This window comes from Homarus americanus, unplaced genomic scaffold, assembly GCF_018991925.1.
Source record: "Homarus americanus isolate GMGI-L3 unplaced genomic scaffold, GMGI_Hamer_2.0 scaffold32929, whole genome shotgun sequence".
NCBI classification, from domain to species: domain Eukaryota; kingdom Metazoa; phylum Arthropoda; class Malacostraca; order Decapoda; family Nephropidae; genus Homarus; species Homarus americanus.
Window position 1 is genome coordinate 19,745,356 of NW_024737097.1, and position 24,604 is coordinate 19,769,959.

General features: G+C 38.0%; 2 protein-coding genes across 5 annotated transcripts in view; one reads left to right on the plus strand and one right to left on the minus strand.

Annotated features, from left to right (window-relative positions):
* Positions 1–649: 649 nt before the first annotated feature.
* On the minus strand, positions 650–8,954 carry LOC121873290 (ATP synthase subunit d, mitochondrial-like). Its single transcript, XM_042376752.1, has 4 exons — positions 8,747–8,954; positions 4,698–4,866; positions 1,855–1,992; positions 650–895 (listed from the first exon to the last, which is right to left on the minus strand). The coding sequence occupies exons 1-4, from the start codon at positions 8,866–8,868 to the stop codon at positions 809–811; spliced, it is 516 nt and encodes a 171-aa protein (XP_042232686.1). The 5' UTR covers positions 8,869–8,954; the 3' UTR covers positions 650–808.
* Positions 8,955–12,093: 3,139 nt separating this feature from the next.
* LOC121873291 overlaps positions 12,094–24,604 on the plus strand; it is a 35,805-nt gene continuing 23,294 nt past the window's right edge. The window contains exons 1-6 of one of the 4 annotated variants that reach the window (XM_042376756.1): positions 12,094–12,205; positions 19,537–19,685; positions 20,585–20,763; positions 21,259–21,373; positions 22,520–22,690; positions 23,662–23,775. In XM_042376756.1, coding sequence (XP_042232690.1) covers positions 19,581–19,685; positions 20,585–20,763; positions 21,259–21,373; positions 22,520–22,690; positions 23,662–23,775 — 684 coding nt within the window. In that variant the 5' untranslated portion in view covers positions 12,094–12,205; positions 19,537–19,580. Of the gene's footprint in view, positions 12,206–12,275; positions 12,356–16,667; positions 16,819–19,536; positions 19,686–20,584; positions 20,764–21,258; positions 21,374–22,519; positions 22,691–23,661; positions 23,776–24,604 lie in introns of those variants that run through there. The other 3 variants (XM_042376753.1, XM_042376755.1, XM_042376754.1) reach the window with 3 other exon arrangements.

A 24,604-nucleotide genomic window follows, 5' to 3' on the forward strand; every position in this document is an offset into this window, starting at 1 on the left:
GTATTGGCGGACTAATACTACAGCTGGTGAGCAGCCGAAAGCAGACGAAAACATGTTGGGAAAAATTCGTAAGGAATTCGTTAACCGAGGGACCACTGTGTGTGTGTGTGTGTGTGTGTATGTATATATGTATGTATGTATATATATATATATATATAATCACATCCCCATTGGAAAACTATTCTGACACTATTAATGCTAATTTCAGCCCCTGGGAAGTTGTATGCACATTCCCACACAAATGTTACATTATTCAGCAAGGGCTGATAAAAATGCACTGCACCGCACTCACACATATCTGTGAAAAGCATTCATAACTTGATTAGCTGACCAGTAATCAGTTTACATCACTTTCGTTCACCGAATGGACAGCTCAGAGAAAGACATGAGCATTAAGTGTTGCATGGTCTCCCACAATTTTAAATAATTCTATAGATTTCAGCCATTCTTGCAATATAAATAAAAAAAATGAGTGTTATACTAAGTGTTCTTAAGGGTAAACTGCACTGTAAGCAAAGTACGAGACATGCTAACATTTTAATATAAAAGCTATGAAATGAGTAATCATGGTGTCTGTAGAAAGAGCACATTTTTCAGATACAGTAATCCTCTTTTGAGCAAAAAACATTTGGTTATAAAAATAAACCTGGATGGTACATATTTTATTTTGTGGATTTCCTGAATAAAAAGAACATATACATATGGAAGTATTTACAACATTAGGATGTTTTATGGAAAAAGATTTCTGAACATGGTTACTAAATTCAAAGAAATGTCAACCTATAAAAGACTGCAGATGCAGTTCACCTTATGCCTCAGCAACTTCCTTTGCTACATAACCAGGCTGTTCCTCAGGAGTGTGTGGCCACAGGGTTGGGTTCTCCAAGTTGATTGCCTGAAAAGTCACAAATTTGTAGGCAACAGCTTCTCACATATACAGTAAAGGATTTACCCTGGAAATCCAATTTCATGGGCATGTTGGTTAAAGGAAACTCGTGCATTACACCCAAAAAGTATTTGGATTCCATCCCATACTAATTTCTAATACTGATGGCTGGCATTTAAAAGGTAATTAGTACAACTTTTGCATTGTAACTAACCCTTCAAAGGTGGTCTGGGAGAAGCTAAAGTTTCAACGCTACAAAGCTTGCACAACATATTCCTCACTTCCGGTTACCTCGGTAAATAAATCTACTATTTCTTTAACTTCTGGGCAAAAGCTTAAACACAGTCACTTGGAAGCAATGTTGTTCTTTGACTATACAGTACTTAGGATCAAATGGACAACTTATCACATTCCTCAAGATTGGAAATTCACAAAATTCATATCCCCTTCCCCCAATTTAGCTGGAATTTACTTTACTACACCCCATTACCCTGAAAATATCTCTTCTCATACAGAGATTTTTATTTTACTCCCCACAGAAAGAGTGCCAAACAATAAAATCTGATTCAAGTGAATATGCTTGTGTTGTGTGTCAAAGCCATCCACCACTGATTAAAGTGAAAGTGGATCCAATAAGCCTGATGGCCCTTTAAAAGTAATGCAGATAAAACACATTGAAACCAATGCCCCTGGAACAAAAGCCAGCAATGCACTCTACAGCATTTCACTCCTAAATTGTAAAGCTAGGTACTCAATCTGCAGCTGGGGCCCCTCACTCAGTGACTTCCTTTGTGCGTAAGGTGGTGACTCAGGTTGGGAGAAATGTATCCACTCAGCTGAAGTGAGTGCACCAAAGTCAATGATAATTGGAGAGAAATCTAGGAATTGATTTTGAGAAATAGCAACTTTCGGTTTATGCTAATAATAATCCTACACCATACCATTAATTCGAATAAAAATATTGTTACCTTGTCAGGAAACTGTTCCACAAATTCCTCCAAGGTCATCTGGTTGAATGGAATCATCTTTTCCCATTGAACAAGTTCTTCTTTCAGCTTGGCAATACGAGCTTCACTTTCTTTGATGAAGACTTCAACTTCAGCTGCCTGGTAAAAGTAGTAAAAACTGAAAATGAAACTCCAAACATAAGACTTGTGCTTACAAAAATCAAGACCTCTCAATCACAAGGTCCCAATAATCAGTTTCTTCCACTTTAACTTAAATACTCTACTGAAAAAAGTGATGAACTAGGCCTCTATCCTGGATAAGATAGAGAAAAAAGGCAAGTTTGATTGAATGTGCAAGTCTAATCGATTAGGGTAATTACGGAATTTTCCATATGTTTTGAAAATGAAGGACCCCATGGATTATAGGCAAGGGGATCATTTCATAAGATTTTAAGGAAATATTTAATGTGCTCAGCACATGCCAGTACAATATTTAAATTCACAACTATAAATTTTCCTAGACAGAACACAGATGAATAGTACGGTACTGTATATAATGTACTGTGAATATTACATTACCAAAGTGTTTTCCAATGTGCAGCCTCAATACTTAACCCTTAAAGGGCAGCGGACATCATATGACATTTGAGAGAAAAATGCGTAAGGGTGGTGGACATCATATGATTGTGTTTTTCGTGCCAATGTTTGGGTGCGTTTGTAACTATGCTGTTGTCTGGTTACTATGATGACATTGGTGGTTCACTCTAGAACCAGAAAAACATGTGCTACTCCTTGTTCAACTCGTGATTTCTCGTATTTATTGACTAAACGTGAATTTGTAGAAAAAAGGTACAGCTTTCAAATGTTGCAAAAAATAATTACAACAATTATCTCAATTCGGGTGTGTTCTACAAGTACGTATTTGAACAACATTATCTTAAAAGAAATTTGCCCCATTTTCTACATTGCAAAATATTGTATCCCCCATCCTGGGCAGAGAGTGCACGTATATATATCCGCCCTTTAACTTATAAAGCCAGGGCCACGTTCCTCTACATTCACGAAGGTGACCCCGGGTGACATTCCTAAATGTTCTTAAGTTTTGCGGCATCTTTGAATGTCCAGGCGGGACGAAATACTCTGCGTGGGATATTTATTTGCTTATCAACTTGAGTCAAACAATCTTTGTCTCGAGTCTTGTGGTCCAGTAACCCACCAGCTATCATAATGGATGCACGAGTCCTCCAACGTCTCATGACCCACCTCGTCTTCCACACCCTTGACAGTAGTGCTATTCATCAAGAGTAGCCCGATTTGAGTAACATTGATATAGTATTGGGTGACAAAGACCGTGATGGAGAGGAAACAGACCCAGATGATTTCAAGTTTGCTGAGGCAGCCAGCGGTGAGGACAGTGATACAGACGATGGCACTCACTCTCCCCTCCCCACTCTCAGCCACGTCCTCAGCGAGGTATGGCCGTAAGGGACCCAGTGCATGCCAGCTACAACAGTACACTTACTGTAGAGTGACCACTAATTTTACACCTGAAATACCAGTTTTCAAATGTGGATTTTTAAAAACAATGTTTTTTTTTGCCCAAATATGTCCGCATGGGGGTCCAACAGGTCTTATGTTGCTCGGGGCATTATGATTAAAAGTTTTGGAAACTTACGTTTACTGTCATCACAGATTAAAACTTTTACAAAATAAAATGTGAAGTACAAAGATCAGCAATTTAATGTGAACCCCCACTGTTTGCTGATAGCATTATAGATTTGACATTATGGGGGCTCAGAAGAGCATGATTCACTTTTGAGGACTGGCCAATTAAGGTACAACTGTGAACTCAGTAATGCTGTTTAACTTCTGAAAATAGCACAGTACAAAGCCTGCAAGCAATAGATATTAACACTGCCACATTGTGTAAATATTAAATAATATTTACAGAAAACTGTCCTTTAAAACAAGTTTTATTCTTTGATAACTGATTATCACAAGAAAGTTTCATATTACAGTACAAGATGATTGGATTAATTTTTTTAACCATTTGCCAGAGGGCAAGTAATTATGGAGGTTTAATCCTGAAAACCCATTTTATAACCAAGCCGCTGAGGAACAACTAAAGTATACCAGGTAAATGCTGCTAAAGCTGCGAGGATTTGGCTCAGACAATCCATAGATTATCCTCCTCTTTTGCTGCAATCCCCTCACCCCTCAAAAAAGGCAAGAGAAAACCTTAAGTTGGCAAATCACTGCATAACCCAGACTTCCAATGTCACAGGTTCCGGTTAAACAGTGAGGCTCCCAGGTTAATCTAACACGCAGCAATACTGAAAATAATGCAACATTTCCAGAACAATATGTCCATGAATATCTTAACATGTTAATAATGTACTATACTTTGAAATACAGTACTAAGATCAGAAAAATCAAGAGAAAATACTTGAAATGTCCAGAAAAATAAATATGAGATACTTTGGTCATATAATTATGGATGAGGGGAAATAACAAATATAAATGGGCAAAGCTGAGGGTAGGAGAGCCAGGAAAGGCACAGACTGAGATGGATGAATTAAATTAAAAACTGGGTCCCCAAAGACATACAAATCCTTGAACGATTGGTAAAAACAGCCCGAGAATGTTTAGAGTTGAGGGCTGTAGTCGCCAACCCTTAGATATGAGGACGGTACTTTGAATGATTGATACTGTACTTTGAAACTGATTTTACCTGTTTATATGAGCTGGTCAGAAATTAATAGTAAAAGAAATGGTCAATTAAAGATGTATAGCACAGTTTAGCATTATTTTCTAAGTATAAATGATAATTAGAAACAGAGGAGCATAAATATTGTAGAACTTACAGCCTTTGTCTCAACTTCTGTTATCTGTACAGAAACAGTGTCAGCTGGGTAGGGAACTTCCAAGGCCTCATATTGTTTCTGGAATTGTTCAACCATGCCAGGAACTGTAATACGCGCTTTATAAGCATCGAAGTTTATCTTGGGGGTAGTCTCAGGAAGTGATAAAACTCTGCAATCAGAAACCATATGTAGGATCCTTGTGTGAGCAAGATATAACAGTAAAAATAAAGTTAGGTAATACTGTACTGCAAAATGTAACTGACAACCATACCATGCACTTAGCACCAACTTCAGAATTTCTCCCCAAGAGAAGTGCACGAAGAGTATTTTTTCAGTAATATTTTTAATGATTTTTGTCTCGGGTATGCTTATGAGATGCCACCGACATCCATAAGCCTAACCTAACCAAAACTAACCTAAAATACAACAATTATCTTGTATTTTAAACTTCTAAAATAACAAAGTATATCTTGTCTGAACCTTTGTAGAGAAATTACCGGTAACATGGTGAATACCGGGACCTTGTCCACTTTGCCTCCCAGATATAAATACAGTAATCGTTAAGTGATATGATCTAATACATATGTCATGTAAACTTTTTTTTCATTTCTACAAGGTAAGAAAGCTAATGGCATACAATGGTTGTCAAGTGTAACTGTTTTATAAATGACATCAAACCTAAGAATCACGTTTTTATGATTTAGAACAAAACACTGGGTAGCCGGGTGCATATAGTACGCCACCTTCACAAATTTTATGTGATATTTAGGACAAATTCGTTTTCATGTGTGGTTTTGGGTTACAGAACAATAGGAGACAAAAATATCAAAATCCATTAACCCAATAATGTCACAGTAAATATAACTTCAATGTAAACTATACCTAACGTCACATAATTTCTTAAAAAATAACAGATGCAAAGGTAATTATTGATGACTGACACTTAAAAAAGGCTGCAATTTCACTGTGTTATAGAGTGCACAATGTCGTAGTTCGTGCAAATGTGTTAAAAAGTTGTTACTTCTAAATTAAACATAACCTAACCTTAGTTGATATGAAAAACAAGCAGCAGAAGCACTATTAGAAGACCTGACCAACCTAAGCAAACAAACCCACCTAACCTTACCTAACTTCATAGCCAGGGGGTGGACCCCCCAGTATATTAAACTTGCTATGTTAAGATGTAATTAAAATTTTTTTGTGGACGCGAGAGCAGCCATCCGTACTGAACGTTTCTTAAGCATACACTGAACATCGGCGTTGATCAAGCCCGGGCGGCATTGTGTTTTGAAATTTGTCATTATGATTGGCCGTTTACATCCTGGGATGAGACGTCACCGCCACATTACCGCCGAGAAGACAAAGTATTGTGCGTCTAGGCATCTAATTATCTACCAAACAAAGCATTTGCACAAGAATTGATTATGATATCAGAACTCCTGATGAAAATAAAGTCAACAGTAAAACAAATGGCTTGTCCTCAGGTCAGTCATCAATATTAACCAAGGCAAATTCAGACAGGGAACTGAATAACTAAGTACACATATAACAAAAACATTTTGTCAGTGAGGTACAGAATCAGTCACTCATAACAGCTGTATTAAGGTATATAGTACAATCCTGGTTTACACAAGCACTTCATCTAAAACCGGCATCATAAAATACTTACCGGTACTGTACTCAATTTTTGAAACCCAATTCATACTAAGTAGACAGCAAGAAGCAAATTTCACCAATAAAAATCTGCAAATACACAGTACAGTACTTACCTCTGCTTTTATTTTATCACACTGATCCTACATTACCGAATTTGGTTACTTTCAAACATGGTTAGGTTAGGTTTTGTGGTAAAATTACAGTAAACAGCAACCACAGAATTCAGGAAATTCACTACACTCAATCGATAGAACTATTTTTTCTATATAATTTACTTATTACATTAGAGGTGGTTATTGTAAGGTGTTTCAGATGCACGGAACAGCTAACGCATTAGCTATTCTGTCTGCCCAGACGCTGCTGTTGACTTCTCTGCATGACACTTTCAGAGGGAAAAGCCAACACCTCGATCAGGCGTTTGTTTGCAGCGGGCAGAGGCACCCTAATAGCTAACAACTAATCAGCGAGTTTCTCCCACTGAAAATATGCGGATCATGGCCGCTAATGGAGAATATTTTGATTACTATTGAAGAGTTTGGGGCATGTAAGGCAATAAATAACTGTGATACATATAATAATAAAAATAATTCTATATAAGGTAGTATACTGGATACGACCTAAAACAAACCGTAAGGCATGAAAGAATTGAAAAGGATTGCGCCTAGTTGAAACCTGTTTTGGCTCCGCCCTTTTTATGTGGGCGCTGTCCGATTTCATTAGCCATTGGTGACTTTGGTGTAACAATATTGATAATTACTCAAATATGATTAAAACTTTAATATCATTACTCATAAGATATTTTAAATAAGGGTAAACAAGTTGATTACAGTTTTGTAAGTGCATAAATTTAGACTTAAACGTGCCTAAAATTCGTCGTATTTCTTATCAAAATATGCAAACCCCTAGCTGCGAGAGAAGAAATGTACGCTCGCAACAAAAAGTATCGGTGCATACTGTAGTGTGAACAATTTGAAACCAGTGACGATAGGTATTGGGAAAGGCGAGTTGCTCCAGTCGTATGTTGGCAGCCCTGGTCAAGTGAAACAAACCGTTATAAATCAGGTCGGGAAGTGATAAATGGACAGTATGAAGTATGAGGAGCTCCCTTTTAACAAAATTATTTGTGATACTTGTGAATATTGCCACATTAATTTATGCTACCAAATAAACCACTCAACCTGGTCGTCCTGAGGGGTGGTGCTGCGTGGACGGCTGCTCCGAGACCTGTCGTCTGTAGCACCAGTTTTGAGGTATCGCCGAATCCATCGTGCAGTGGTGTTCCTGTGGACACCAACCCGCCGGCTAATATCTGTGACGCCGAACCCTTCGTTATGAAGGGCAATAATAGCTCCCCGTGTGCCCTCTGAGGTTTCCATGTCGTCTGGCATGTGTAGATCTCTACTGCTTCATATTGCCTCCGTTTTATACCCACGTTCACCGAGAACGAACCCTCGCTCATCATTCAGTCGACACAAAGCTACAATCCGAAAAGAGGAAACAAACACACTGATTGTCAGCCATATGGCAACACCTAGTGGAGGGGGGGGGGGTGGTTATGAGGATACACTTACTTACCAACCTTCCCGACATATCACAGTGTATACGTATCGTTTCGGAAGTCGTCGATCTCACCCTGCACTGATACTTATTGGTGCGAGTGTACAGCTGCTCTAGTCGTCTTGTGTGAGTATAGTCCTGGAGATACTTCCTTTACAAAGGCCTGATTTTTTGTTATTCGTATTTACTGTTGACCGAGTCTTTTTCCTTTTTTGTCTTTCTTTCCATACCTTTCTGTATATTTTCTAAACTATTTCTTTCCGTATTATGTCCAAATAACAGTTCTCCTAATTTTATTGTTTTCTGAAACTGTGTTGTACAACAGTTTTTTCCAAGACGCAGTACAATGTCATATTTTTTAATGACAGTCCGGGAAAGCTAACGTGTTAGCTATTCTGTACATCTTAAAATGCCTTACAATAAACACCTTCGGTTAGATTAGGTCAGGTTAGGTAACATTTTTTTTTATCAGATTCTGTGGTTGCTGTAATCTGCAATTTTACCGGTTTCGTTACGTTATAGTTGCAAGTGAATGATTTCAGTACGATAGGATCAGCATCATCAGCCTCGACCAGTCAGAACAAATAGCAAAGAAAAATAATCACTGCCTATAGTGAAGCAAAACGCCATCGAATGCAACAATGACCGTAATTACACTTCTAAGTACCTCCTGAAGTAGAACATTCTGAAAGGCCAACACACCTATACATATCCAACTATAGAACAATTTGACATATAATAGAATCCTCAAGCTAAGTCCGGTAGAAAATATTAGAACATTCCGTAACCAAACACCATAACACATCTTGCCGGCCTAACCCATTACACAACTTTACCTTCGTAGATAAGCATCAGATTTTCCCTTAAAGGCGTTAAACATGGGCTTTTGACCTTCAGGAACACGAGCAGCAAAGGCCGCCCAGTCAATAGCAGTTGAACCAATTCTACGAGCAGCCATTTTCGTCTTTTAAGAGTTGAAGCCCCAAGCTGCAGAAACACCAATGGAGGCCAGGGATCAGCTGAGTCTCGGAGTTGGCACAGCAGACCTCTTCTACCTAGTCAATTGAGCAATACCAAGCGCACACACACTCATGAATTAATATCTATCATATTCTTCCTTTGATGATCAATTTTGGTTAATACTTGGTGATATACATGGAAGGAATTCTGTATTTTATTTTTATTCAGGGAGATAGAGCTAAAAATAATCATACTCGAATACCTGCCTGTCAGTTTTTTTTTTAATGTTTCTCTGCTTCTTCTTCTGTTTATCTGTACGTATATTCCCGTTTTTGTCTTTGTCAATTCTGTCTCAGTCCCCTTTTCTCCAAACCTTCCTGCCTGATTCCTTTTCTTCGTACCTTTCCATCTGTTCCTTCCCTTCTCCATTTCTATATCTGATCTCTCCATATCTTCCCGTCTCTGTGTCTCCATCTCTCCATATGTTCCCGTCTCTGTCTCCATCTCTCCATATATTCCCGTCTATCTCCATCTCTCCATACGACATAAATAACCCTGTTACTCTTTTTGTAGAAACTTTGAGAGATAATTTTCTGTTCCAACATGTTAAAGACCCGACGCATTACAGAGGGGAGCAAACACCCAAGCCACTGGACCTCATCATATTTTTTTTCTTTTATCCTCTTCACCACTGATCGGCTCGTTAACCGCTTGGGCGATCGGTCAGCTACGCACTGTTGGCAAGAACTGGGCATGCCCCGGCTCCTGAATTTATCTGAACCTGCTCCATCGTTGGTCAAGTCTGGTCCTGAAAGAGCTTACACTCGGTGCCGTCACAACACTTTCTGGCAAATTGTTCCAAGAGTTCACAACTCTCGCTCCGGCTTCTTCAATCTTGAGCTGTGACCCCTTGTGGGGCGAGCGTCAGCCAACTCCAAGTAAGGATACTCGACTGAGAAGTGCCCCGTGATATGCTTATACACCTCAGATAGGTCGCCCCTTGCCCGTCTGTAGTATAAGCTAGGCAAGTTTAGGCGCTCTAATCTCTCAGGATAGTTGAGGTGCCGAAGCGCAGGCACCAGTGTGGTGGCCCTCTGAACATTTCCAATCAACTGACAGTCCCTAGCATATCTCGGGGACCAGACCGGGTGACAGTACTCCAGATGGGGAAGCACTTCACTCTTGAAGTTCGTTACGGAGGACGGACGGTCTAGATATCTAAACGACCTTCTTATAAGACTTAATAATTTATTTGCCCGATTTACCTTCTTCTCGCAATGGCCCGAGAACTTCAGCTCATTGTCAACATACAAACTTAGGTCCTTCTCACATTCACTCTCAAATAGTGCAGTTTCTTCATCCCGTTGGGACATATGATACGCCTCCTTACCGTTGGTACGCCCCAGGGGCATCCTCTTACACTTCGTGACATTGAATCTCAGCAGCCATTTCTTCAACCATTCTTGGAGCTCACACAGATCCTTCTGCAGCTCTTCACGGTCCGCTTGGTTCTTTATTTTCCGAAATAACTTGGCGTCATCCGCAAACATTTGTATGGAGGAGTGGAAAACGTCAGGCATGTCATTTATGAAACAAACAAACAATAGCGGGCCCATTACACTTCCCTGTAGTACCCCGCTTGTGACAGGTACAGATGATGATTTCGTGCCATTAATCGCCACACACTGCTTGCGGTCCTGTAGAAAATCTTCTATCCACGCTACTCGCTAGGACATTTCCCTTAATTCCGTACCCTTCCAGTTTGATTTTCAGCCTTTCGTGCGGTACACTGTCGAAAGCCTTGGTAAAATCTAGATATTTAATGTCGACATTACCACCCCGTTCCAGAATATGGGTCCAAATATCCAGTACCTTGAGAAATTTTGTTAAGTAGGAGCGCCCCGGCATAAAACCGTGTTGGCAATCCTTTACAAGGTTATTTCGTAGTAGATGTTCCATCGCGGCATCTCTGATAATACTCTCAAGTACCTTACATATTATGCTGGTCAGGCTCACCGGTCTATAGTTGTTCGTGGAGTGACGATCGCTTTTCTTGAAGATAGGACTCACATAAGCCATTTTCCAACCACTGGGGACCTTTTGTTCATCCAGGCATTTACGGAGTCCAAGTGGTGTAAAATTAAACTAAAGGGTAGGGACTTACTTATTGTCGGGTGTATCTACAGATTCCCAAACTGTGGCCCACTAAATCAAAGGAACTTAAGAGTCTTAATAGGCAACGCGGCGATGCTCAACCCTAGCCACCTCCTAATCAAGGGGGACTTTAACTATGGCGACATCGACTGCAGAAACGAGTTCACCCCAAATGACTTGAATAACCCTGTTACTCTTTTTGTAGAAACTCTGAGAGATAATTTTCTGTTCCAACATGTTAGAGACCCGACACATTACAAAGGGGAGCAAACACCCAAGCCACTAGACCTCATCATAACAAACGAGGAGGGTATGGTGGCCAAACTGGAACACCTTGCCCGAGTTGGCACCAGTCACCATATAGTTTTGTCATTCAGGTTTAACTGTTACCTAGTTCAAGATAAGGCCAGGCCAAGGTGCAAATATTACAAGGGAAATTACAAAGGAATGAGGGAAGAGATGAAGGGTATCCACTGGCCTGACTCATTAAGGCACAAGAACGCAGACACTACGCTGAATATCATAACTAGTAAAGTGACCCATTTGATCGATAAATATATACCCAAGACCAAACCCAGTGCCTCTAGAAATAAGAGGGAATCCCTACACATGAACCACGCGGCGGTCGACAAAGTTAAGAAGAAAACCCAGAAATTCGAGACGTGGGTTGGGTCAAATGATGAGCAGGACAGGAGGATGTATGCAAGACTAAAGAAGCCGCAAGTCCAGAAAACTGTGAGGGCAAACTTTTTCGGAGTGAGAGTTGTGAACTCTTGGAACAATCTACCAGAGAGTGTTGTGACGGCACCGAGTGTGAGCTCTTTCAAGACAAGACTTGACCAACACTGGAGCGGGTTCAGGTACATTCAGGAGCCGGTGCATGTCCAGTACTTGCCAACAGTGCGTAACAGAGACGTGACCGATCACCCAAGTGGCTAACGAGGTGATGAGTGGTGAAGAGAATAAAAGTAAAAAAAAAAAGAAAAAAAAAGTAAAGTGTGTGTGTGTGTGTGTATAGGATCTCGCCAGTTCTCGCAGGCCACTGATGCCCAACTGCGCATGCGCTCTATTCCTCAATTTTATTTAAACCACAAATTCAAAACACGAAGAGCAATATTCTCACTATCATCACTTGTGAGCTTTGTTTTCTGACTTATTGTTATTATTTATAAACACATTTGGTAAGTATGAATGTTACTTTTCACCTCAATGAAATGTTTATTGAATTTTATTGTGGTTTATCAGGTTAAAAGGTGTCATGCTGGTCTCACGTCGTGTTGATGCTACCATTGTCGAGTTATTTACGTACTGTAGTTATTAGGGAATCAGAGGTAATTGCATTGCATTTCCTACATCTTCAGTGTTTACTAGGAGAGTCTATTGCTCTTCTCAGCCATTCATAATGTGATATTAAGGACGTGAGAATCTACCCGTTCTATGGTCATGTTATATTTCTCATTTCTTTACTGTACTGTATATTGTTTTTGTCATTTGTTCTTCCGGCTTTGTCAGCTGGTTATAGTTTCACAATAATCCATGTACTTTTTATCATATTTCTATACACAAAGGGTCCGACTAATTACCCAAATGTAGCCGCAATGAAGTCAAATAATGGTCCTAGATGAATAAATCGGACTGCCAATCACTTCTCGACTAGTATTTGGTGTCATAAAGTCACAAAAAATTGGTAAACTTAATTTAATCTGAGTTAATAGATCGAGTGCATGTACCTAACCTAACCTAACCTAACACACCTCAGATTAAATTAAGTTTACCAATTTTCTGTGACTTTATGACACCAAATAATAATCGAGAAGTGATTCACAGCCCGATTTACGCTTGTAGGACCATCATTTGACTTCATTGCGGCTACATTTGGGTACATTTGGGTAATTAGTCGGACCGACATAAAGGAATTCTTGTACCCACTTTAGTATAACTGCAGTTTTGGACAATATGGATCTCTAGTTGAAAAATGGGTAAATTTTTCTTGTCACACCATTCACTTTTAGCAAGTTAAAAATATATTTTTCTAGTGTATTTGTGTGTTCAGACCGAATATGACCTTCCTTTTTGGCGGAAATTAGCCGTTTTTTAGCGATTTTTTTTCGTCTGACGTTTTCCGAGAAAAAAGTGGCTAAGTGACTAAAAAATACACAAAAAAACACTAGAAAAACAATAACCAAACTTAACCTAACCTAACCCAACCTAACTTAACTGACTCACCATAAGATGGAATCACCTATTTCTTATCTTATTGGCCTGGTTCTTGTTCGTCGTTGCATTCTGGGATTCTTACACAACGCCACATATGTTGGTCTTTGCGATATTTACTTTCTGTCTTGCTCTTAGTACACTTTACTGAGGTTGGAAGAACACTATGCGATCGAAAAAATGCTATAGTTTCTTCTTTTTTTTTCCAAAAACTCGCAATCAGCTCCATATACTTTAAGTGACACCCATCGCAGACTTCCATGGTCGGAACTGAACTTGAATTTCAAAATGTGAGAGACCAAAAAGAATACTCGAATTTGATTGGGCCAAAAATACCGCAAATTAAACCCAAAAACATTTTAATTGGTTTCAAAATCAAAAAGGCTTTTGATTGGCCGCTTGACGTGTACAGCAACGCACGAGCAGGATGGTTTATGAAGGAGACGCAGGAGACACGCAGTGTTGGAGGAGAGGCAGACGATAATGGCGGGATGTTAATGGAAGAAAATAGAAAATATTTTGGATATGCTATCTCTGTTATTATACATTTCCGCCGGTAATGTGATAGATGAAAATTATCTTATAATTAGACGTCTTATTCGAATATGATAATAGATTAGTGGTAGGAATGAATGGTGTGTAAAGAAAATAATACCGAAAAATGTGCTTTTCCGATGGTTTAGACAATTTTAAGACACTTTTCTGCTATGACGTTTTCCTTGCAAATTACTTAAATATACCGGGGGATCCAGGGGGGGCCCTGGGTAGGAGGTTAGGTTAGATAATTTTAGGTAATTTGTGACGGAAACGTCATAGAAGAAAAGTGACTTAAAATTGTTGAAGCCGTTGGAAAAACAGATTGCTCAACTACTTGGGTGTAATGTCCGAAACTGCAATTTTACTCCAAGTTTTAACAATAAAGAAAATTCTTGGTAAAATTATCGTTTCGGTCATCCAGCGATCTTAGGGTTTTATGTTTTGGAATCAGTAGTTTAGACAATTTCAAGACTTTTCATCTATGTCATTTTCCCGTTCAGGATTAGTTTCAGAGAAAATCGCAAAAAAAAAAATGGAGTTTTGGGTGGGGGTAAATCACAAAAAAGTAGTAAATTGCAATAGAAATGAAGGTCAGAATAATCCAAAACCTAACCTAACCTAACCCTAAACCTTACCTTAACCCTCTCAGCCTCTGAGCCTGAGACACACACGTGCATGAAAACTTATGCTTAACTTCGGAGGTTTTTGTTGAAAAAACTTTGATTTTTTTTTAGAGCTCATTTCATTGCTATAGAATTGTTTTATTAATTGTATTGGGGTCTGAAAAATTGTATGAAACTTTTTTCGAGTTTAAGTTGAAAAAGGAAAATGTTTAGTGACATTTGGATTTCCATTCACATTTTCCTTGTATTATGGTGTTCATTAATATGTACTATATTTCAAAATAAAGAACAAAGCATGTAGAATATGTTGGTACAAGGAAAATAATGTAACACAAAAACTCATGGAATAATAAAAAGGGCCGAGCACACCCTCCTCTCGCTCTAATGGCCAAAGTGACACTGGCTTCATGCTGCGCCGCCACACACACAATGACCGAGACCATCTCGGGGAAGGTGATAAGGCCCACAAAGAAAATGACGTCTGTCAAATAGCGTCCTAAGTTCAGTCGGTTTCACTGAATAGTTTTGAGTTATTTGAAAATATAACCTATTGGACACCACGGTGGCGTCGCGAGGCTGATTGTAAGTTTTTCCCCATTTATGTTCGACGCCACAATGGCGTTGTTCGAGGTTGAGAGGGTTAATTAGGCTCAGAAGACCCCGAGTTGGGGTCATGAGAACAAAGAATGGAGGAAACTGCAGTGGGCCTATTGGCCCATACAGGTACTGGGCAGTCCCATTTACACCCAACCCCTATTGCTCATATCCATCCAACCTATGTTTGAAGCTATCCAGCATATTTGAGTTAATGATGATGTTTGGTGACTTGTTCCACTCAAACACTACTCTATTTCCAAACTAATGTTTACCTATCTCACGCCTAAATCTAAATTTGTCTTATTTAAAACCATTGCTACGAGTTAGCTCCTGGTTGGATAGTTTGAGTACCGGGTATGCTATAACGACTCTAATTGGTTCTAGAACCTTGTTCGTTATAGCATTCGTTCGTTATAGGATTAATCCGTTCCAGGCCCCCAAATACAACCGCTTAACACTGAAAAATATAATATAAAATTGTAAAAATTGTAAAAAAGTGCATAAATATGCATCTAAACTCCTGAAATAAAGAATGTCATTAATACTTGTAATAAAAAACAATAAATTAGTAAAAAAAAAAAATACTGTTCGTTGTAGGAGTTTCGTTCGTTATAGCATTCTCAATTTTATAGGTAAAACCGTTTGTTATAGGAATATTCGTAGTAGAATCCGTTCGTTATAGCATACCCCACTGTATCACCTTTGTTTAGCCCTGACTTCCATTTATACACCTCGATCATATCGCCCCTCACTCTACGTCTCTTGAGGGAGTGCAAATTAAGATGCTTTAACTTGTCTCTGTGCTCAAGGTTCCTAATGCCCGGGATTAGTCATGTCATTTTCCGCTGAATTCTTTCTAGGGATTCTATATCCATTCTGTAGTACGGTGACAAGAACTGAACTGTGTAATCCAAGTGAGGTCTCACAAGCGCAAGATATACAGTAGTTTTAGGATAACCTTGCTAGTCTTGTAACTAACACTCCTTTGTTTGAACCCAAGTACCTTGTTAGCCTTGTTTTGAGTAAATACACATTGTTGACTTGGTTTAAGATTCCTACTTATCATTACTCCTAAATCTTTCTCACAGTCGGATTTCTCTATAATAACGTTGTTCATCTGATATCTGGTTTCTCTGTTTACATCTCCTAGACTAAGTACTTTACAGTTGTTCACATTAAGTTTCATCTGCCAGTTTTCAGACCATTTAAAAAATTTGTTTAGATCTTCCTGTAATCTTGCGGAGTCCTCGGCAGATTTAATTACACGCCCTATTTTATTGTCATCGGCAAATTTACTTATGTTGCTGTCTATGCATATATCTATGTCGTTTATGTATATAATAAATAATAATGGTCCAAGTACTGAGCCTTGGGGTACTCCACTCGTGATGTTACCCCCAATCACATTTAGTGCTGTTAATGCTTACTCACTGTTTCCTGTCCTGTAACCATGCCCTAATGCATTTTAGAATATCCCCTCCAATTCCATGAGCCTCCATTTTACATATTAGTCTTTCTTTGGGGACTCTGTCGAAGGCTTTGCTAAAGTCAAGGAATACCACATTATAATCGTGCTCAAGTACAGTATACCACATCATAATTATGCCTCCTCCTCCTCGTCATCCACAGGTCGCACTGCCTGGCTGATTTCTACGACTTAGGGGGGTTGGCGGGGGGGCCTATACCGAGCTGTGATTGGTTGATCCAAAATCATACTCACCAATCAACGTCCAAAGAACAACTGTGCCTGTGTCAGACTCTAGCGCATGCGTAATGAACAAAGAAACCAATAAACGAACACACGGGAGCTCTCTGAGATGGTGGTAACAATAATAAGGACTTAGTTGAAATACAAAAGATTTTCCAATAATTCATTGCTATTTTCTCTGAAAGTAATAATGAGTGGGAAAAATGCCATAGAAGAAAAGTGTCTTAGAATTGTCTAAACTACGGATTCCAAAACTTAAAATCCTAAAAATTGCTGAATGACCTAAATGATAATACAAACACCCAATTCTTTTTCCAACAATCACCTAAAATGAGACCAAATAGTTCTAACCTAATAGTGATGAAAATGAAATACTGTAACTATGAAAGTACAGTAATGGTATACAGTAAACCCTTCCCATTTGCGGGTTTAAGATTCGCGATTTCGACGATTCGCAGTAAGCAGCTGTTGGCTCGGGTGGCTAGCATGCGAGCCTTCTCCCTCACCGCAACGAGTCACCCCACGCGCCCGCGGCATCTCATCTCGCTCTGTTTGCCCTCACCCAGTACCCATGACCTAGCATCTTGTGTCGTACAGTGAGTTCTGCTATAATGCGTGTTTTGATAACGCGAATTTGCTCTAACGCGATTTATGAATTAGGAACGATATTTGTATAACGTGAACGCTTGTTTGCTATAACGCGATTTTGCTTACTATTTCTCCAATTTTGTGTTACTGTATTAACTGTGAATATAGTAAAGAAGAATATCAACAAGAAGCGTTCTGGTGATAGAATTCCCGGTGATGATCGTAAAAGAAAGGATATAACACTTGAAGAGAAGCTCGATTTTATCAACCTCAAAATCACCCTTCTCCCCCATCAAGTAAAGTGTTACATTTTTTTTTCGATTTCGAGTAATCTGCACCTAACTCTTCTTTGCTCCATAAGCCCTGTTATTTTCTATTCTGCGTTTTCTGTATTTTACAAGAACACAATTGTGGTTATAGCAAAACTTCTTCTCAAAAGCTTTTGTGTCCGTGAAATATTTTCAGGTTAATTGATGCTAGTGCAGATGACATAAAGGCAAAGTCAGTGATGACTCTGACAAAGAAAGTTGAATTATTGAATGGGCTGAGGATGGTGCCGCGTTTAATTCGGTTGTTTGATGTGAACGAATCCACAGTGCGGTACATAAGAAAGAATGAACAAGCAATTCGTAATTCTGTTTAAGCAAGTGCTAAAGTGGCGCAGGTTGTTCATGATAAGAACATAGTGAAACCTGAGAAAGCTCTAGACTTCCTCATTCGAATAAGTACAGTATTGAGACTTAAGTTTCTCATACACAGTACGTACTGTATAGGTATACCTGTATTTTAGTGCACTAAGGTATTATATAAGTGGCTATTCGAGGTTTTGCCAATTCGCGCCATTTCTTGGAACCTAACCCTCGCGAATGGCAAGGGTTTACTGTACTGTACTTCAGTGTAATATAATGTAATGTACTGTACTTCTACTTGGTAATATAATAAACAAGATGATCTCATACTAAAATATTCCTTGTGTATCTTGGAGTTGATAATAATGAATGGAGATAAGATTTGAATTGTTATATATACAGTACAGTACTGTATCTGCATGTGAAAAAGAGCAACTGGTAGCAGAAGTCATCTCCAGAAAATGTTAGGAATATTTTTATTTTATTTTATTTGTTTTTATATAATTTTTGCCACTTACCAGCTTACTAGCTATTTGGGCGGTCTATCCAATGTCAGTACAGGAGGAAACCCGGGACCAGGAAACCTGTGATGTTTGGTAGGGTTACACTGGATAACACCCTACTCAAGTGTGTCCGGGCCGAGGTTAAGTAGAAGCACAGTGTAGCATTGGCCAAGTGGATACAGCATTCTCCTTCTGTCCTGAAAGTTGCTAGTTGACACCCAGGGTATCTCCAGTTTAACCAGTTGTGAATAGTCACTATAGTTAGGAAGTGAAGGTGGTGGAGTTCACTGCTGGCAATTTGACCTTCTTAAGTACAAAAGGTTTACTATTCAGTGTGCTGTATCTGCATTGCCTCTTACCATCAAAATAATATACAGACACTCTCCGGGATACAGAACACTTGGTTTACGGAAATTTGAGGATATGGAATGCCTCTGATAAGTCCCGTTATAAAAAAAAGTTCGGGTTGAGCAAGAGTTTCTGTTACTACGGAAGGTGACTACTGGTAGTACAGCATAACATAACTATTTGTGGAGGATTATGCATAAAATCCCCTTGTGAGACTTGTTTATTTGCTCCATGTTCAATATAGTACAGGGTACAATGCATATTTACCTTATGGAAGGGTCATTTTCGGTTTACGGAAAATTCAGCTTACGGATAGGGTCCAGGAGTGGAACCTTTCCATAAACTGAGGAGTGTCTGTATACGTATTTACCATTTTGGGAAGGTAAACAAATAAGTACCTTTTTGAAAAGATTGAGATAAATTTTGTTGATCTTGAGATTCTTCAGGTGGCTATGCACCACCTTAGAACACACTATGTCAACTCATGTGTATATGTCTAATGAAGGCTGGTGACATAAAGCCTAGGAAACCAGTCAAACTGTGGCTGAGTTTTTATATGGAGAAAATGGGCCAATTTAGGAACTACAGTACATTACATTGACCTCTTGTTATTACTGACTGCATTAGGTACAGTGTACAGTATAGCAATAATAATATTACTAGGCCTGTAAATTGTTTAAGATATACAGTAGTGGTTTATGATTTATTAGAACTATTTATTGAATATACATAATAGAGTAATACTGTATTGTTATGTTCTTTCAGCAGTTTTGTTAGTGTTAAGCGAGTGTACAGTATCTTATGTCAAGATGGGGAGCACCAACCCACAAATTAAGAACTTCATCAGCATTGCTTATGATTACCGGCGAAGCAGGACTGACAAAAACCTTGTTCAACTTCAGCGTCATCTACAGGTGATTACTGTATCTTAGAGCCTGTGGTTGTTTTAGTCTAGAGTTTGTTACACAAGGTTTTCTCTAACAGTGTAACTATCCAAGTTTCAAAAGATGATTCAGGTATAGGGGTTCATATATAGTACCCGGTATAAGTAACAGGGATGTTATTACGTAATAGAAATAATTTGTTTGTTGAAATTATTGTCTCAAATTCCAAGTGAATTAGTTGTGTTATTCCTAGACCTGTCAATAAATAGTAATTACAAGCAATGGTTCTCGTCATCATCAACAACATTTAACACACATTTTCTTACACTTGAGTGGGTTAACCATGATTAATTGATGCCAGCTGTTTAATAAAACCAGAACAGGATGTATGGTACCTGTATTCCCCTTTCTCCTCACCACTACAAACTTGGGTACTGTACTGGTAAACCAAGGGATGGGCACTTTTTTGGTGACCTTATTTCCATCAGGCATGTTGAAGCAAAGTTTTATGGCTGGATGCTCTTCCTAAAGCTAACCCACAGGGTAAGAATAGGCAAGGCAGGGCCACAACTCCCTAAGGTAATCAAAGAACCAGCCTGCCATAACTGAAGCTGTTTCAGTACTTCATTCTCACAAAAAAATATTTATACATACTGTATATATACAAACTTTTGGAGGACTTTTCCCCCTAATATCCCTGACAAAAGAGTGCCCAGTACCCACTCTGAGTCTAAGTAGCTCTTTGAATCCCTGGCATAAAGTAATGAAGTTTAATCATCTTTGTCTTGTGCTTTACAGGAATTTACAAATTGGAGAGAGCATCTTTCTGTTGTAATGTTTTTTCACACCGTATCATTGCAGTATTACAGTACTATATAAGATTATTTCTTTTCATGTCCTTGAAATTCTAATGCACTCTTCATTTTCAGATTTTGTCAGTGGTGAATGATTTGAGTATATTTGAGCCAACTGGAGTTGAGACATTGGAGTTTTACGTGTGTCTGGAGCAGTTTCTAAACTCAAATGATGCCAAGTCGCCAGTGGTATGGAAAGTTATTTCCCTACTTGCTCACATTTGCAGTTCCCCAACAATCCGTGTTGCTCTCAGGTAAGAGGTTTTGACTTGCTCAATGTAACTGACAAACTGAAGGGGAAAATGAGCACCCACAACTCCTTTGGAGCCAGTGACCAATTCTTATTAGTCTTGTTGTAATCATTATCCTTGTACTCGGAGAGAGAAGCGCTAAAGTACTGTACTGATTGATAGTGTATTCAAACTGAGTCACAGAATGAATCTGTCAGTTAGATAACAGTTTGATTCAGTTACACAAATTCTCAACAGACACACCAGAAGTTGTATTACTTATTCTTCCTCTCCCTACACTGCCTTATAAAGAACATTACAGTACAGTACTCCCATATTATTGATTCATTGACCCAGCATAATTTTAGGAAATAAGATGAGAAGTCAAGTGATAAATATTTACAATACAGTACTATACTCTACAATATTACTACTTTTCATATTGCTAATTCAAACAGTACAATACAATACTGTACTGCCGTATCTTATCCTGTTTTTGTTTTGTTTTTCGCAAAACAGAGATGATATCAAGCTTGTTCCCATACTGAGCGACTTCTTAGTTGAATCTAAGCTCAACAAGGACAAGTCACTGAAGACATTGAATCTAATAAAAAAGATATCTTACAAACTGAAGGTGTGTATACTGTAATGACTGATTGTTACATATCTCCTTGACTGTTATGCCATTTGATTGAAAATTAGGAAAGACCATTTATTGTTTGATATTCTTGCTTCCTTTCCCAATAGCCTTTTATTTCATATACCGGTATATATATATATATATATATATATATATATATATATATATATATATATATATATATATATATATATATATATATATATATATATATATATATATATATATATATATATATATATATATATATATATATATATATATATATATTAGTTCTGCTATAACGCGATAATTGTGTTCTTGTAAAATATCGTGTTATAGAAAATGCGTAATAGAAATAACATATATAGAAAATAGGTTAGGTGCAGATTAATTAAATCAAAAATTTAGTAGTTAGCCTAACACAAAGGATAGCACAGTCTAAATAAATGTTACATTCATATCTAATAATGAAATCATACAGTAAATTTAACACTTTACCTTGAAAAAATATGAATGTAACTTGATGGGGAGAAGGGTGATTTTGAGGTTGATAACATCAAGCTTCTCTTCAAGTGTTATATCCTTTCTTTTACGATAATCACCGGGAATTCTATCATCAGAATGCTTTTTGGAGATATTCTTCTTTACCATATTCACAGTTAATACCACAAAATTGGAGAAATAGTAAGCAAAAATCGCGTTATAGCAAACAAGCGATCGCGTTATACAAATATTGTTCCGAATTCATAAATCGCGTTAGAGCAAATTCGCGTTATCAAAACACGCGTTATAGCAGAACTCACTGTATATATATATATATATATATATATATATATATATATATATATATATATATATATATATATATATATATATATATATATATATATATATATAACTGGATTATTTTGAAGAAAATTCCAGATAGGATAAACATTACCTTAGAGGAGAAGAGTGACACAGGTTTTAAAGGGTATAGCTGTACTAAATATCCATAATCTTTTCATTTTTTTTTTTACAATATGTTTGGTATCTACAAGAGTAAAGTTGGACTTACAAACAATTGGACTTAAAAACAAGCCTCAGGAACATAACTCCTTCGTAAGTAGAGGAGCACCTGTACAGGTATATAAATTTGTTTTTAAATTTTTCTTCCAGATTGTGCGTACAGAGTCATGGGTACTGAAGCTTGTACCGTATCTAGTGAGACATGTCATAGAAGATAACAGTGGAGATGATCTCTTAGTACCAGCTCTCACAACATTGGCAAATCTCTGTAGATCCAATCCCCCAGTTATGTCATGCCTTCGTAATATCAGCAATAATAAGGTTAGTTTCTCTCTCTCTCTGTCATATGTCTATTTTATTAGATCACCTGAAGATTAGACACCCTAGCATATTTTTTCACCTGATGATTAAGTACCTTAAGGCTACCCTAACTTAGCCTTAGCCACCCCCTCCCCTCCCTAGATACTGGTATGGTGTTTAATCATCTTTCCTCTGCTTATCGACTCTTATAACCTTATTTCTCTGTCTCCTACATCCTGAACCTTTCCTTCTCTAATACACCACATTTCTTCATAGTACAGTACATACTGTACACATCAGTTAACTTACATTTCCTTTTAATGTTCACCAACATTTAGTATGGCGGTTTTCTATCTCTTTATCTCACCTCCATGTCGATTTGTAGATTTCTTCCTTTCTCTCTGTACTATGAACTCTCTTTCAATGCAAATTTCTATCAAGTCTTTTTCTCATTCAGCCTTCCATAGTTACCCACAGTCTCCTTCGTTTCCCTATGACCAACACTTGCATATGAAACCCCAACTGCTGTTGTGTTATTTACTAACTGAATTTTTCAATGCAGTTATTCAGGTCATCCCAAAACCTTTTATTTTTTATTTTTTTTTCATTTAACTTTTCTCATTCCTGGGCGATTATGTTCTCACTCTGCCTTACAATCCCTACTTTTACTTTTGATCCATACTATTCTGGGACTAACCCTCCCGTCCCTTATAATCTTTCACAGACCACATTCCTTCACTCAACAATGCTGCCACTCACTTTTTAGCTCTGTTTCTTTAAGACATTTCTGATTTTACTCCACTCACCTGTTTGTCCACACGTCATCTCTTCCTCTGCCCTTCAACTTTGGCACAAAAAAGGACATACAGGTTACTTTTATTCATCATAACCAGAATTATTTAATTACTGTATTATGTTCACACATTACTGTAGTAACGTTTGATGTGGATCTATCATTCAATACAGTAATGATTACATCAATAAAATTTCAGGCACTTGTGCAGAAGTTGACTGACATGAAAACAGCTACAATCAACTTAAAACTGTTAGCATCAGAGCTAATGTTCTACTTAGATTTGAGACTCACTGATCTAGACTTTGGTCTTGTAAGTATCCTGCTTGCTTTAGTTGACTTTTGTCGTGGTGTAAAATGATGAGACATTCATGTGTTGTGTCAGCAATCACATTATTCTGGATTTTACTGCCTTGTGTTATGTTGTTTACAGTAGTTGTGATATTAATTTTTGTTTACATGTGTGTGTGTATTTTGGTTTACATTAGAGCAGTCATGTTCAGTACTGTTCATAGATTACCAATTAATCAGAAAATGCACCAACAGCATTAAATTGGTCCCTAAGGATTTTGTCTTTGAGGGATTTCACTATAGACCATATCCTTCCTGGAGTTCAGTGTTTGAGCCTCATCCAGGATACTGTAGGTATTTTAAGATATATGAAAGCAGTACAGTACTTGTATTTTCAGATTGTATAGTTCTAGGAAGAATAACACTTTTAGGGGGTTAAGCGTTCTAGTTTGGTGCATGATTTTGTTCTCCTAACATAATCATGGTCTCTTATTTTTAGATTTTCTTTTGACCTTCAAATTTTTTTCAATAGGGACGTAAGACAATGGATGAGTTGTCGGTTCTGGGTAAACACAAGAAAGTCCTGCTATACTAGTTGAGATAAGTTTATTTCTCTAGAAACAAGGCCGCCATTTGCAATGACGTCACCACCTACCCTGCAGACGATGCAGGGATGGTGATATGAGTGTATATAGAAGTAATGACATTGTCTGGACTTTGTTTTGAGAATGCCTGGTGCTAGGTAAACATGACAACATGGTGTTGTTATTGTTTTGATGATTCACTAAAGAACCACCTGGATATATCATCATTTATTTTAATTAATAGGTAAAATTTTACTTTAACTACCA